General features: G+C 38.6%; 1 protein-coding gene across 2 annotated transcripts in view; it reads left to right on the top strand.

The window, feature by feature from the left end:
- The window catches only part of LOC113069594 (AF4/FMR2 family member 2), a 203,472-nt gene that overhangs the window by 55,100 nt on the left and 135,447 nt on the right, over positions 1 to 12,925 (top strand). For both annotated transcript variants that reach the window (XM_026242769.1, XM_026242768.1), the window contains exon 3: positions 1,998 to 2,846. In XM_026242769.1, the coding sequence (XP_026098554.1) occupies positions 1,998 to 2,846 (849 nt within the window). The remainder of the gene's footprint in view (positions 1 to 1,997; positions 2,847 to 12,925) is intronic.

Here is a 12,925-nt window from a genome sequence, read left to right as displayed (position 1 = left end):
CGGTCCAGCATTCTCATGCTTCAGTCAAGCAGTCGAGCTCACACAACAGCTCTTTGTGTGAGCCACAGATGGATTTTCCCTCACATTGACCGAACCACCCCGTCTGGGAGGTTCACGCACTCCTCTCACTCAAGAGTGTCCCTTTCAGATCCTTCACTCTAAAAACACTAGAGCACAGCCATGGGCACACATTGGCATCCAAGTGCTGCCCAAGAACAGCACTCATAAATCAGAATTGTCATTATAATAAATCTCTGAATAACAACCAGTCGATAAGGTTTTATTGCTGACATTAGTGCTCAGGCTTTAGCAGGTCAGAGGTCAGACTGGGAGAAGATCTAGAATCAGATCCTCTGTCGTGTGTAAGGTCACATGTTAACCGTCCAGTGCAATAATCCCTGCTTTAACAGCCGTTAATGCACTATGCTGGTTGTGGATCATTTAACACTATTTGTTTATTGACTGTTTATGTTGTTGAAAGCCATAACAGATGCATTTGCATTTTAGAAGAGCCGCACTGTTATTAATGTAGCAATTACATGTGAAATGAAGGGAGAAGGCTAATAGATTTATCGCTCTACTCTTGCTTTCTGGGATTAACGTAGCATTTAACTGTATCAGTGTGCAAGAGAAGCACACACATGCATTTAGTTATTTACTGAGTACCTCTACATTCAGACTCTTTAAAATTTGGGTGCTGGTAGGAGCCTTGTAAAGAAAAATATTGCTTATGCAAATAATCAGTGTCTGTGTGTGTATCTCTCTTCTGTAGAAACGCTGTGCAACTAATGATGCGCCGCGCAGTCTGAAAGATGGCGATTATTATAAAAATGGACTCTTGTTGTGAGCAAAAGCAGAATCGCTTTGGACAGACATTTCTGGAGAGGAGAGTACTGTATCTTTCTGGCCGCCCTAAATTCAGGAGACATTTGCAAATATCATTTTATGTAGATCAGCACACAGGCACAGATAGGAGCGGCGTAAAAAAAAAAAGAGAAGAAAATACTGAATAGATTCTAAATACAGCGTCTCGCCATTTCTGTGATCACACGTTGCTGGGTTTCATAAATATTGACTAACATCAAATGGAGAGCTGGCGTGCATCTCAAAACTATGTTAATAGTCTAGTCAGCTAAAGCTCATGATAAATTCTCCGTTTCTTTATACTGACAAACGCACTCTTTAGATCTGTCCATACTGAGAAGGGTTCTGTGAACACACTAAATTACTCCTTGACTTGGCATTCACACTACTTTTGTGTGTTATGCAGTTCTTGCTGTGTTGTGGAATGTTTTGTCTTTATCTTTATATTTTATATTTAAAATACATTCAACTGACATTTGCCATACAGTTGAATGTTTTTGAAATTAAATAGATAATTTACCTCAAAATGAAACTTCGGTAGCACTTTATTTTACAGTCCTGTTCCTCATGTACATACTATGTACTTATTATAGTAATTACAATACCTTGTAATAATTAGTTACTAACTCTGACCCTACCCCATGTAGTTACCTTGAATTACCAGAACTTTCTTGGATAAATACACTGTAAGTACACTATAAGTGCATGTTAGTACACGTACTGTAAAATAAAGTGCAACTGAAACTTCTTTACTTATTTAAGCACCTTCATGTCAATTTAAATCCTGTTGTGTTTGTATGAAAAAAAAAAAAAAAAAAAAAAAATTGGCATCTCTTTGTGAGATACTCGGGAACCACTGATGTTTGAGGTTGTTTAAGTCCCACCTGCTCCATATGTATCATATTTGATTTAGGGTTGTGGTGGAGGTGAATATTATTAGTAAATATCTAAAATTGATCTGCTATTCACACAAAGATATTGCATTGACTTGAGGAGACTGTAAATGTAGTGCACAAGTCATAAATTGCTTATGTTAATTATGGGGTGAACTGTTCATTTAAAAGACCTTTGTTCAGAAAATGACGGCATTTAATTATACCGATGTTTTATATATACATTTGTTTTTCTTTCAGACTAACAAAGGAGATGCCCTGGCCAACCGGGTCCAAAACACACTTGGAAATTACGATGAAATGAAGGAGCTCCTGACTAGCCATTCCAACCAGAGTCAACTTGTCGGCATTCCTAAGAACTCCGTTCCTCAGACTCCAGTGGAGAAACCCGACCAGCCAGGCTTTTTCCCTGAGGCTCAGCGGAGCCGAGCCACCCCATCCCAACCTGGAAGTCACAGCATATCCATGCCCCCACCCCCTGCCAACACCATGCCGGGCTCTAGTGTTGTACATGGACCTCAAGGCAAAAAGTCACGCTCATCAGAATGGTCCCGAGGGGGTCACGGTTCAAGTGGTGCCCAGACCGCTCAACCGGTCAGCCGGGGGAAGCACTCCAGTCATGAGCAGACCTCTAGTAGACATGATCAGGACCATGAGGACTCAAGTCCAAATCCTAGTGGACCTACAACTTCATCTCACTCCAACAGGAAGCAGGCACAGTCTGGCCAAGGACCAGCCACAGCCGAGCTTGGCCTTGGAAAGTCTCCTGCTGAGCAGGACCTGTGCTCCCATGGATCAAACTCACCAATGGCTTCTACGTCCCTGCTCCCTAGCGGCCTCTCGACGCCAACATTCCCCCAAGGCCTCCACTGCAAGCCCAGCAGTGCTGTGCAGCAGAAACCCACTGCCTATGTCAGGCCCATGGACGGCCAAGACCAGGTCCCCAATGATTCCCCAGAACTCAAACCCCCTGTGGAGCTGGTGGAAGGGTACAACAGTGTGCCATTTGGAGGTCTGCTGGATACCAAAAGCAGTATGGCTGGGAGCAAGGGCAAAATTCCTAAGCTGACACTGCCACAATCCGGAGAGGTGAGTGTGACCGTTTATCGTTTTAGTCAAAGGGCAGGCTTCCTGCAGATGTTGTAATACTTTTCTCTCGTTAAGATGAAGTGGTAGTTGGACAGGAACAGTTAGCTGATAGGCTTGGCTCTGTTGACTTTCCCCTGGCTAGGTCTGTTTTGCATTGAGACCTGGCAAAACGAGGTGTTGACATCATGGAGTGCTTCATCATTAATCAGCTAATGAACCTCTGGCTTTTCTGTGAACTTACCTACGCTACAAGGAAGTTTTCTTGTTGCCATGTTTAAAGATCACTTTCTTTGTAGCTTTACTGTTTTGAACAGAGTGAAATTGTGACCTCAGCTGTGTTCATATTGCTGACAAATGATTGAATTTGTCATCAAATTGAAGTATATAACGTAATTATATTTTGTTGTTGTTGTTTTTTTTGGGCTACAATGTATGTTCATAGATGTATAATTACAATGAACCAAATGGCTTTACCATTAAATACAATTTACTAAATGTTGCTATAGATTGAAGGAACATGATGCTACAGATTATACTGTCTTTACTATTCAACAAGTCACTGATAAACTTGAGATATTGAATGGCCTTCTTTAAGACCATTGTGAGTTGCAAATGAATCTTTATCTTGGAGACAATTGTTCTCCGCAGTGAAAGGACGTGTGAATGTGTTTTTTAACTTTGTATGGCTTTTATTTTGATGTCAAATTTATATTTTTTTTTTCTCTCAGTGCCTAGTACGTGTAAAAGGTTGTCTACTAGATATGATCTGGTTTCAGTTAGGTGACTTGTTCACCTTTACCCTGTGTAGCATCTCAAGAGTCATGTTCCTAAAACACCTTGGAAGACCCTCCATGTCTTGAACATGTAGACACATACACATATTTTAGCAATGGAGGGGCCCCCTACATTCTCAATTAACCCTCCGGAGGTTAAAACATGGGAGCTTTATCACCAGCAATGCTCATTTCATCCCTTCTGTGAGGCTGACACTTAGAGTAGAGTTATGTTGACCTCTCTCAGGTCGTGATACATGAGCCACGCTGAAACCATTTACAGGCTATCCAGTGCTGTCAGTCCTTCTGAATGGCTGCCAGCAGGGGGATATAATCCCATGGCATTCTGTAAAATGACTGCAGTTGAAAGCTCAGCATGGCCCTTTAGGACAGGGAATACCATCATTTAGGATTTAGCCCATAGGTGGTCTTAGATTAAAGATAATAGATTGGGACGGGCTAATAGTTCTGTTATTATGCTTCAGGCTCATGTTTGGCTATATAAAAACCCAGCAGCAACTAATGAATTCCTTCACTTTGAGAGGTAATGTTCCTGTATTTCCAGCTCCAGGGTTTGAAAAATAGCCTTGTATTGATGCCTTGAGCTTGTTTGAGCAGTAGGTTGAAATTCCCATTGCTCTCACCTACGGGCTTAATCCATATAAAATAAACAAACCAAATAAGATAAGGAGCGGTAAACAAGAGTGGCATATGATTGAACAGGTTGACTCGCTGCTATCCAACCATGGCAAGGCAACCAGCTGTTCTTCCTCTTTGTTCTGTGTGGATCTCGACGGCCACCGGGCTGCAAATTGCACTATCGCCCATCTTGAAGCATATGGTGCGTTCGCGCAGTACAGTTAAACATGTGGCAAGAGTGAAAACCTGGGGAATTTTAATTGCTCTGAGAGTGCCCTCATACCGGTCAGCTTGCAGGAAAATGGAGATGGATGTTGTTATTGCAAAGAGGGGCAGGCACAGAGAGAGAAGACCCCCCGTAGGGAGGGCCCCAGCTGGGCCTGCGCCATCTTTCCCTACCCCTCCTTCTGACAGATGAGTCACTGCCTGAAAGTGAAAAGAGAATGATGCAAAAGGAAAAAATAAATAGATGAATAAATAAATGGAGGAAAAGCAGAGAGTTACAAAAACAGGGCTAGTAGGATTGAAAAAGAACGCAGGAGAGCGCGTGCAGTGCCGCTGATTCGAGATGGCTCTCGGGAGAAAAGAAAACATCTTCAAGGACATTGATTTGATTTTTTTTCCACCCTGCCTTTAGTTTGTTAAAAGGAGTGGATTCTGTAGGAGCAGCTCTCGTGGGATTCACCTGTACTCTGTTGTGCTGGCTACTTATTATTCCGTAGCTCTTCAGGCTTATTTATCCAGGTTCGCTCTGGCTGAGGTGTTGAATTGTGTGAAAGCCTTTCCTGATTGTATATCCTCATAGGTTTTCTCTGCTGTCACATGAGCGGATGGTATTTTATTGTGCTCAAAAATTGGCAGAAAGCTCTTTTTTTTTTTTTTTTTTTTACAAGAAATATTGTCAGTGGTAATGGTGCGGTTGACGTGCGCATCATTCTAAGCTGGTTCTTTGTGATGATCCAGGCAAAGCAAAACTGTGAAGAGGATGACATGTTTTGAACCAAGATTAATATATCACATATTCAAAACTATACTCATTCAAATATCAGCATTCCACATTATATTTACTACAGTATGCAAAATATGTGATGACCCAAATGACTCAATCATTTGCTTTTATCAGTTCTTAGACAACAAACTATCCAAACTTGCCAATTCGCTAAACTGAATCAGGCTTATCAATGCTAATTGTCAATAACATGTTTCAATAATGTTTCAACTGGAGTGCCATGCACTGAAGAAAAAAGACAATGAAATATTGATTCAAGACTTTTGGAATCAGTGAATATTTGTCCATTTAACTGAAACAAATCGTTAGCCAGTACACTAAAATAAATTAAACGTCTCAATGTTAATTGTCATTGTAAGTGTCTTAATTGTATTATCTTCAGACTGCCACACACAACTCTGCACTGCTGAAAGAGTACCTCCTTAAACTGCCATCCTTTTGGTTGAAATGCAGAAGCTTGTGCCCCTTGATAGACATGTAATGTTCTCTTGTGCCACACTACCACAAAATATTTTGACATGTTGAGCACCCAGCGGAGCTATAAGACTGTGCTAAATGGCTTTGGAAGCATTCTGTTATCGCCTGGTGTATTGATTAGTTTCTAGCGTTGTACTGCTTGCTGTGAAGAGCAGCTTTTTTTGGATCCGTGTATGAGACATCGACAGAAGATAAGACCATTGATCCATCTAAAAACAGTTATTGCACCTGGTATTACCCAGTCTTTATATGACTAATAGCTTTATCGCTAGCTGCTTGAAGCACAGATTTGACAAGACAAAAATACCATTGAAGCTATTGAGAGCATGCTAATGCTGGTTGGTCTGATTGTTCTTTTTATTTAAATGTGATTTCGATGTATTTGATGATGTTTTTATATAAGATATTAAAGTGACGAAGTGAATTTATTTGGTGATATATTACCGTAATTATTTTGATATAACTACACGTTATATACTTTGGAGTTTTAGAATAATAATACCAGCTGTCATGTCAACTCATTTTGAATTTTGTAATATTATACAAAATTATATTATATTATAATGTAATATTATACAAAAAGCCTGGCTGTAATGATTGGCCTGGGTGACACCGAGAATTATCTTCTGTTCAAAAGTAATCCTGGTCTGTTCTATGACTATATATAGCAGTACCTGAAAGCAATCTCAGTGGGCAGCAGAGGTGAATGATGTCATGGCGTTGAGGGTTGGAGTCTGGGCCGGGAGTCTGGCAGAGGAGTTCTCATCAAGCCGCAGTCTCCCTTCTGATTGCTCTTTGTGATCTGATATAATGGAGAAGCCGACATCTGCTGCATATCAATGGAGTCCCTGTGTTTCCTTGGGCCATGTTGATCCCAGATCAGAGCAGAGCGATTGCACGATCACATTGAGATCACAGGAAAAACTCAGCTGTTGATAATGTAGCTCTGTACATTAACATTTAGTTTCCAAATCCTCATTGGCTTCTGTAAACCTTTGAAATGAAAGGAGAGGTTTCGGTAAATTTTATAATAACTGTTTCCGTGCAAGTTTCCAGAACTCCTCCTCTGCTATTGGTTGATCAAACAGACAGTCACGCCCCAAACTCACACCATTGGTTGAGCCAGTGTTGCCGGGGGTCAGGATGATCAAGTAAACAGTGCAATGTTTTGAAACAAAACAGTCTTTACATTTCTGGGGAATCAAACTATAAAAGGCTTACATAGCCTGCAGTTGGGATAAATAAAAGTGTTTTAAAATTGAAAAACAGCTAATATTTTCAACATGTATGACTGTTATATCACAAAAAATGCATATCTTTAATAGATTAAAACCCGTTTCCATTTACAGTCTACAAAGACAAGTTGGCAGCTAATGTTTCATTTGACTTATTAAGATTCAATGTGTCAAAAATTAATTAGACAATATGAGGTTTGTTCATCCATTAATGAGAGCAAGTGGGTTTTAAGCGTGGTGTTTCTCAGCGGCCTTGCAGTGGCGTCTATCAAAGACAGTCGCTCGAGCTCTGCCCAGCCAGGCCGGGTTATTAAAACAGCATTTGCCGAAACAGCCAGAAAAGTCTTTATCTCGAATGGAGCCCAGCTCCATCTCACAGGACAGGAAGTCATTTCCAGGAACATTTGATTACACCGGGCTGCCAAGACTCACAAAGCTAGACGCCACTTCCCCCCAGAAAGCATCCTCACCCACACTGACTCATCTAGTGCTGAATCGTGTGTGTGGAGCTGTAATGTAAACCACACTGTGGTGTATTATAATGATTAATGGATCTGCAATCATCTGCATACATTTTTTTTAAATGTATATTTTAGAGACATGCATATGGCTAGCTCACTCTAAATATACTGTATATGTACCACATATATGTATACACTCAAAGCAGAAGTCTGTTAACTTACAGCTCTGCTTTTTGAAAATATAGTCTTTGGCATTCAGGCTACGATAAATGTACTTTATAGTTTTGTAAAGTATGTAATGCATTCTTAGCTTGTGTCTTGGGTTTCTATATTTTATATTCTAATATATATATATATTAATATATATATATATATATATATATATATATATATATATATATATATATATATATATATATATATTGAGAGGTTACATTATAAGCATTACATCAAATTTGGTCTGAACAAGGATGCCCTCCAGAATCACAGGATTCGATTGATTTCTCTATCGATTTGTATTGCAAATTTTTAATCAATAAAAACAGACTTTTGCTGAGTTTTGAGGCTGTGAATAAATTTGTGTACTTCCAGAACAAACACTGCTGAAAAACTGGGCATTAATGCCCGTCTGCCTCTTTTTAGACACCCAGTCACAGTCTTCCAATCAAACACTGCAAATCCTCTCCTCTTTTTCAGATTCTTCAGCAATGTGCACACCCATGTTGGTTCCACTTATCAAATTTCACATGGCTCATTTGAATATTTGCTTGTTTAGGAGTTACGCTCACCAGTCCCGAATACACAGTGCTTTCCCCCTGAGAGGCTAATGAGCTAGGACGAGTGAAGAGACAGCCATCTTTCAGCTGTGCACTGGTGAGGAAACGGATGCAAGGCTCTGGTTTGATTAGCTGTAGAAGCTAACCTGCACACAGCGCAAGTTTAGAAGTCTGAAATATCGAAACATGGATTGGTATATATGTGTTATTGTTTTTAATACATTACATTTTTGTAATATACTATTTTTAAATAATAATGCATTTTATGAAGCTGTAGTTGACCCAACACACAAATATTAGCCAATTAAACTGTCTGCTCAAGTTTATTGTCACTCTCACTAATTTTAATGGATACTAATATGGATTTTTCAACGACTGATGGTGATATTTATGGTGCCAGATCATCAGCACATATCAGCCACATCTAGACAAGACAATTTTGGAGCTTGGTGAACATTTGCAGATTTGATTTGCTAATTTGACTAAATCACTGTTTGGGCAAATTATGCTTAAAAAAAAAAAAAACACGTAGTAAAATACTTGGGAAGTTATTAATAGTTTCCAGTATTTAATGACATAGACATTATAGCAGAATTAAAATTACTTAAAGGCTTTATGATCAAGCTGTATTTCTATGTCAGTGAGAGCTATAAATTTTTCTTTAATTAACAGATAAACACTTATAAAGACAGATGCTAATGTGCTACAACTGGGACTTGCTACAAGTGTTATGAGAAGTAAAATACACATTTTTCAACGCAGCTCAGCAATATGTCTCTCAAAGTTCCAGAGCGTTTGTTCAGCAGTGTATGTCTTTACTCATGAACCATAGCCATCACGCCTGACCAAACATACTGATCCTCAACATCTCAGTGTGACACTAGAAGCGCTATTTGCACTCACTGCCGGCTCTGAGCTAAAGACTTCTAATATGACTCAAATGGGTACAGAAAAGTACTTAGATAGAGGAGATTAAGAGGCACTTTTACATAGAGGAATTGATGTAGTTTGAGCAAAGGCAGTAGTTCATTTGTAGATGGGCCTGGGGAGAAGTGATCATAGTTGACAACGCTTAGTTGCATCTCAGAATTAGGTCACCCGGTCTTCTCCCAATCTTTCTCTTTGTCTCGCTCTCTCTCGATTTTCTTCCCAGTCATGCATGATGGGCTGTTCTCATCAGCCTTTGTTTAATATCGCTTCAAAATTAATTTGGGCTCATTAATGGGACTCTTTGCTGTGAAGGCACTGATATAGTCAGTAATGTGGCTGATAAACATAAAACAATTTGCTCCAGAAGTCTCTTTCAGCAAGCATGAAAGGATGCAAATATGGAAAAGGAGAAAAATTATAGGAAATAAACACTGATGATATTGTCATCTACTATTTTTTTTTACACTTCTATAAATGTCATTTTATTATTTAGTATTTAAGTTAAGATAGTTAATAGAAAGATGCATACAAAACTAACTTTTGTAAATGTAATGTTTAACCTGCATTTTTAAATAATTCTGATTCAGAAATATTATTAGATTAGCAATTTTAAAGTGTTAAATGCACACTTGTGATTGCACATTATATATTATTTAATCAAGTAAAAAAAGGTCCACAATTAATCACAAAGAAATGGCAAGATACACATTAAATTAAACATGAAATTTGAGTATTTTCTTATTTTATTTTAAAACATACTTCAATAATCTACATCTAATAACTTAAAAAAATATTTTATAGTGTACTAATGTAATGTAATGTAATGTACCATTATTAATTATATTAGTAACTAGAATTTGTTATTCTAAATATTATAGTTAATAATTTCAACTATAGAACAATGGTGTCTTTTTATCATATTGTTTTTGCTGTCATATAACAATAACAACAATAATTGTTAACTTAAGGCTGTAAAAAAACAAAACAATAAATAAAATATCTCTTGTCTGTGATGAAATCCCTAGCACGCAGCCTCGAGTGGCATAACTTGAATACAGACTTTAAAAAATGACCCAGTTGTCACTCCTATAAAAGCTGTGGCATGTACTGTTGAATTTATTTAGCAAAAAGTCAAAGACATATTCTGAAAAAGGACAAACAAGGGGCATGCAGTGATTCGTATGCAGAGACCAGGTCTGTGTGATGATGTGCTGTCCCATGACGTGTACTGGCTCCCCTCAGCGCCCGTAGTTTGACCTTGAAGATATCGTTTGGCCCGACACTAGCGACTACGCTGAGAGCCAGCAGCCTCCTCAGATGGGGAACTAGCACTCTGTGAGAGCTAGTTAATGAGCTCTGTTCAGCTGCCGTACACACTGCTAGCGTCCTCAGAAGATTGAGCCGAACTGAGCTCAACCGTACCCTCGACCAGACGCTAATCAGGCCAGGCTACAGCCGCCACTTCCTCTCGCAGACGTGTCACACACATGCCCAGGCAGATTAACAGGAAGATGAGAGAATACGTCCACACTGGAAGATAAAGAGAAAGCGAGAGAAAAAAGAGAGAGAGTGAGCTATTAGGAGTCTTTCCTATCCAAAGTAACAGCTGGTATAATTTGCATAATACCCATCATTTTATTAGGCTTCTTGTCAAATCATAAAAAATAAAAAAAACACGCAATACAAAAACTAGTTCATTAGCGCTTCCAAGAACTCATATGCATATGTAGATCAAGCAGTTGCAGTCAAGACAGATTTTATTCGGTATTTACAAGAATCCATGAACAATATCTGTACCTAAGCGTCTGTAGTAATATTTAATTCTGATGTGTTACAGATTTAACAAATGTTTTAATTATTAGTTGTATTATTTAAGGGTATTGTTATCATATGTGATGTCATATATAATGTAATTTCTCATACTATGGAGTTACAAGAACACAGTACGTTATGTCTGTGAAGGTAAACAGCTGGCAAAAAAAAAAAGTGTGTGTTAATATAGATCTGTGTATTAAATGATAGCAGTATAATAGGCAGTACTTATACTGCTGTCTACGCGTTAAAGGGTTACTCCACCCTAAAATGGAAATTTTGTCATTAAACACTTACACCCATGTCATTCCAAACCCGTAAAAGCTTAGTTTGTCTTCGAAAACAATTTAAGATATTTATGAAGAAAACCAGGAGGCTTGTGACTGTCCCATAGACTGCCAAGTAAATTACACTGTTAAAGTCCAGGAAAGTATAAAAAAATAATAATAATAATAATACACACACACACACACACGCACACACACACACACACACACACACACACACACACACACACATATATATATATGTGCGTGTGTGTGTGTGTGTATATGTATGTGTGTGTGTGTGTGTGTGTGTCCAGAAAGTTATTCTCTTTGTTTGGATCCCATCAGCCCCTGGCCCTTTATGGTTACATGTTGTGGACGGTTCTCAATGAATCTGGCTTCTGGAATAAAAACCACAGCAGATATGCTTATTAAATTAGCCCATCTCTGCATCATGGTTGGGAGGTACAGTAGAAGGTTGCTGGGACCATGTCAAACCTAGATTGGACCCTCATAACAATAACAAATGCCTTCCTTCCCTTGCCTCCATTAAACCAGTTTTTGTAGTGTATTCTAGCCACTATAAATAAAAGAAGAATGACAAGTCAGCACCAGACTGTAGGTTAGAATGGCGTAATTGCATGAAGGCATGGTAAGAACACAACATCTTCTTGTAGAGGACCCAGCTTTCCCCACACTGCAGTTTAAGGTCAGAGCTGCATTATTTCAGCTGCATTTATCTTTGTCGTGCAACATTGTGCGCTACTAAACCATCAAGATGTATGGTGCCTTTCAGGGGTGGATATTTATTGCTGCTGCTGGCCTCAAACCAGCCATCTTAAGGTTTGTATCAGATTAGCATACTGTTTAAAATAATATGTTTTCTAGTTCTGGTTTCTTGATGTGAAGGAGCTTTAACACACTACAGTACAGTGACAATTTAAGTAATAATAATGTATTGCAAGGGCATAGAAGGGGAACAAAGAATAAATAAAACAAAGATGCAACCAGAAGTTGAGAAAATGCTAACCTTTGCTTGAATGCTATGATGTATGCATCCGTTGAACAATGTACTTGCAGGTAGGTTGGTTGTGATATCAGCTTCACTGTATTTTTGTTTATTTTAAGACACATCCTCAAAACTGATCTTGTATACCTGTCAAATGCTCAGTCAAACTTTTATTTAATATTTACTTGAATGTTCTGGTGTACACCAGATACACTAAGATTACATAAAAATATATTTGAATGCCATTTAGCAAAAACTTCTAATGGACATAATACTGATCCCTGTGGAATACCATGTATTAAGTTGTTTCAGCCTTGAGCCCAGTTGGTTTAATGCCAGTAAAAACCCTGAAACCCCCCATTATTTTCGCACAACCCCACCAGTCATCCCTTTCCATATAATGTTGCTTGTGAAAAAAAGCACTGGTGCTCTAGGCATTACAAAACAATACATAATACTGCCTACTGGTGAGTCTTTAGTCTTTTTAATTTATTTTGGATGCTCAGTGCAGTTGTTGAATATCTGCAGTGCCTTGTAATGAAATACCCGCTGTGCAATTTTGCAAGTGTGTCTAGCAGAGCATGACCAGATATGCAAATTTAATACAGAAGTGGCAAAGTGGAATTTTGAGTATTTTTCACATCTGGGGGCTGTTAAAAGCAGTTTTGAAATCAATGAATACATAATAAAGA

The sequence above is a fragment of the Carassius auratus genome, unplaced genomic scaffold (genome assembly GCF_003368295.1).
Source record: "Carassius auratus strain Wakin unplaced genomic scaffold, ASM336829v1 scaf_tig00001753, whole genome shotgun sequence".
NCBI lineage: Eukaryota > Metazoa > Chordata > Actinopteri > Cypriniformes > Cyprinidae > Carassius > Carassius auratus.
The sequence above is the reverse complement of the archived record's forward strand: the minus strand, read 5'-3'. Positions and strand labels throughout refer to the sequence as shown.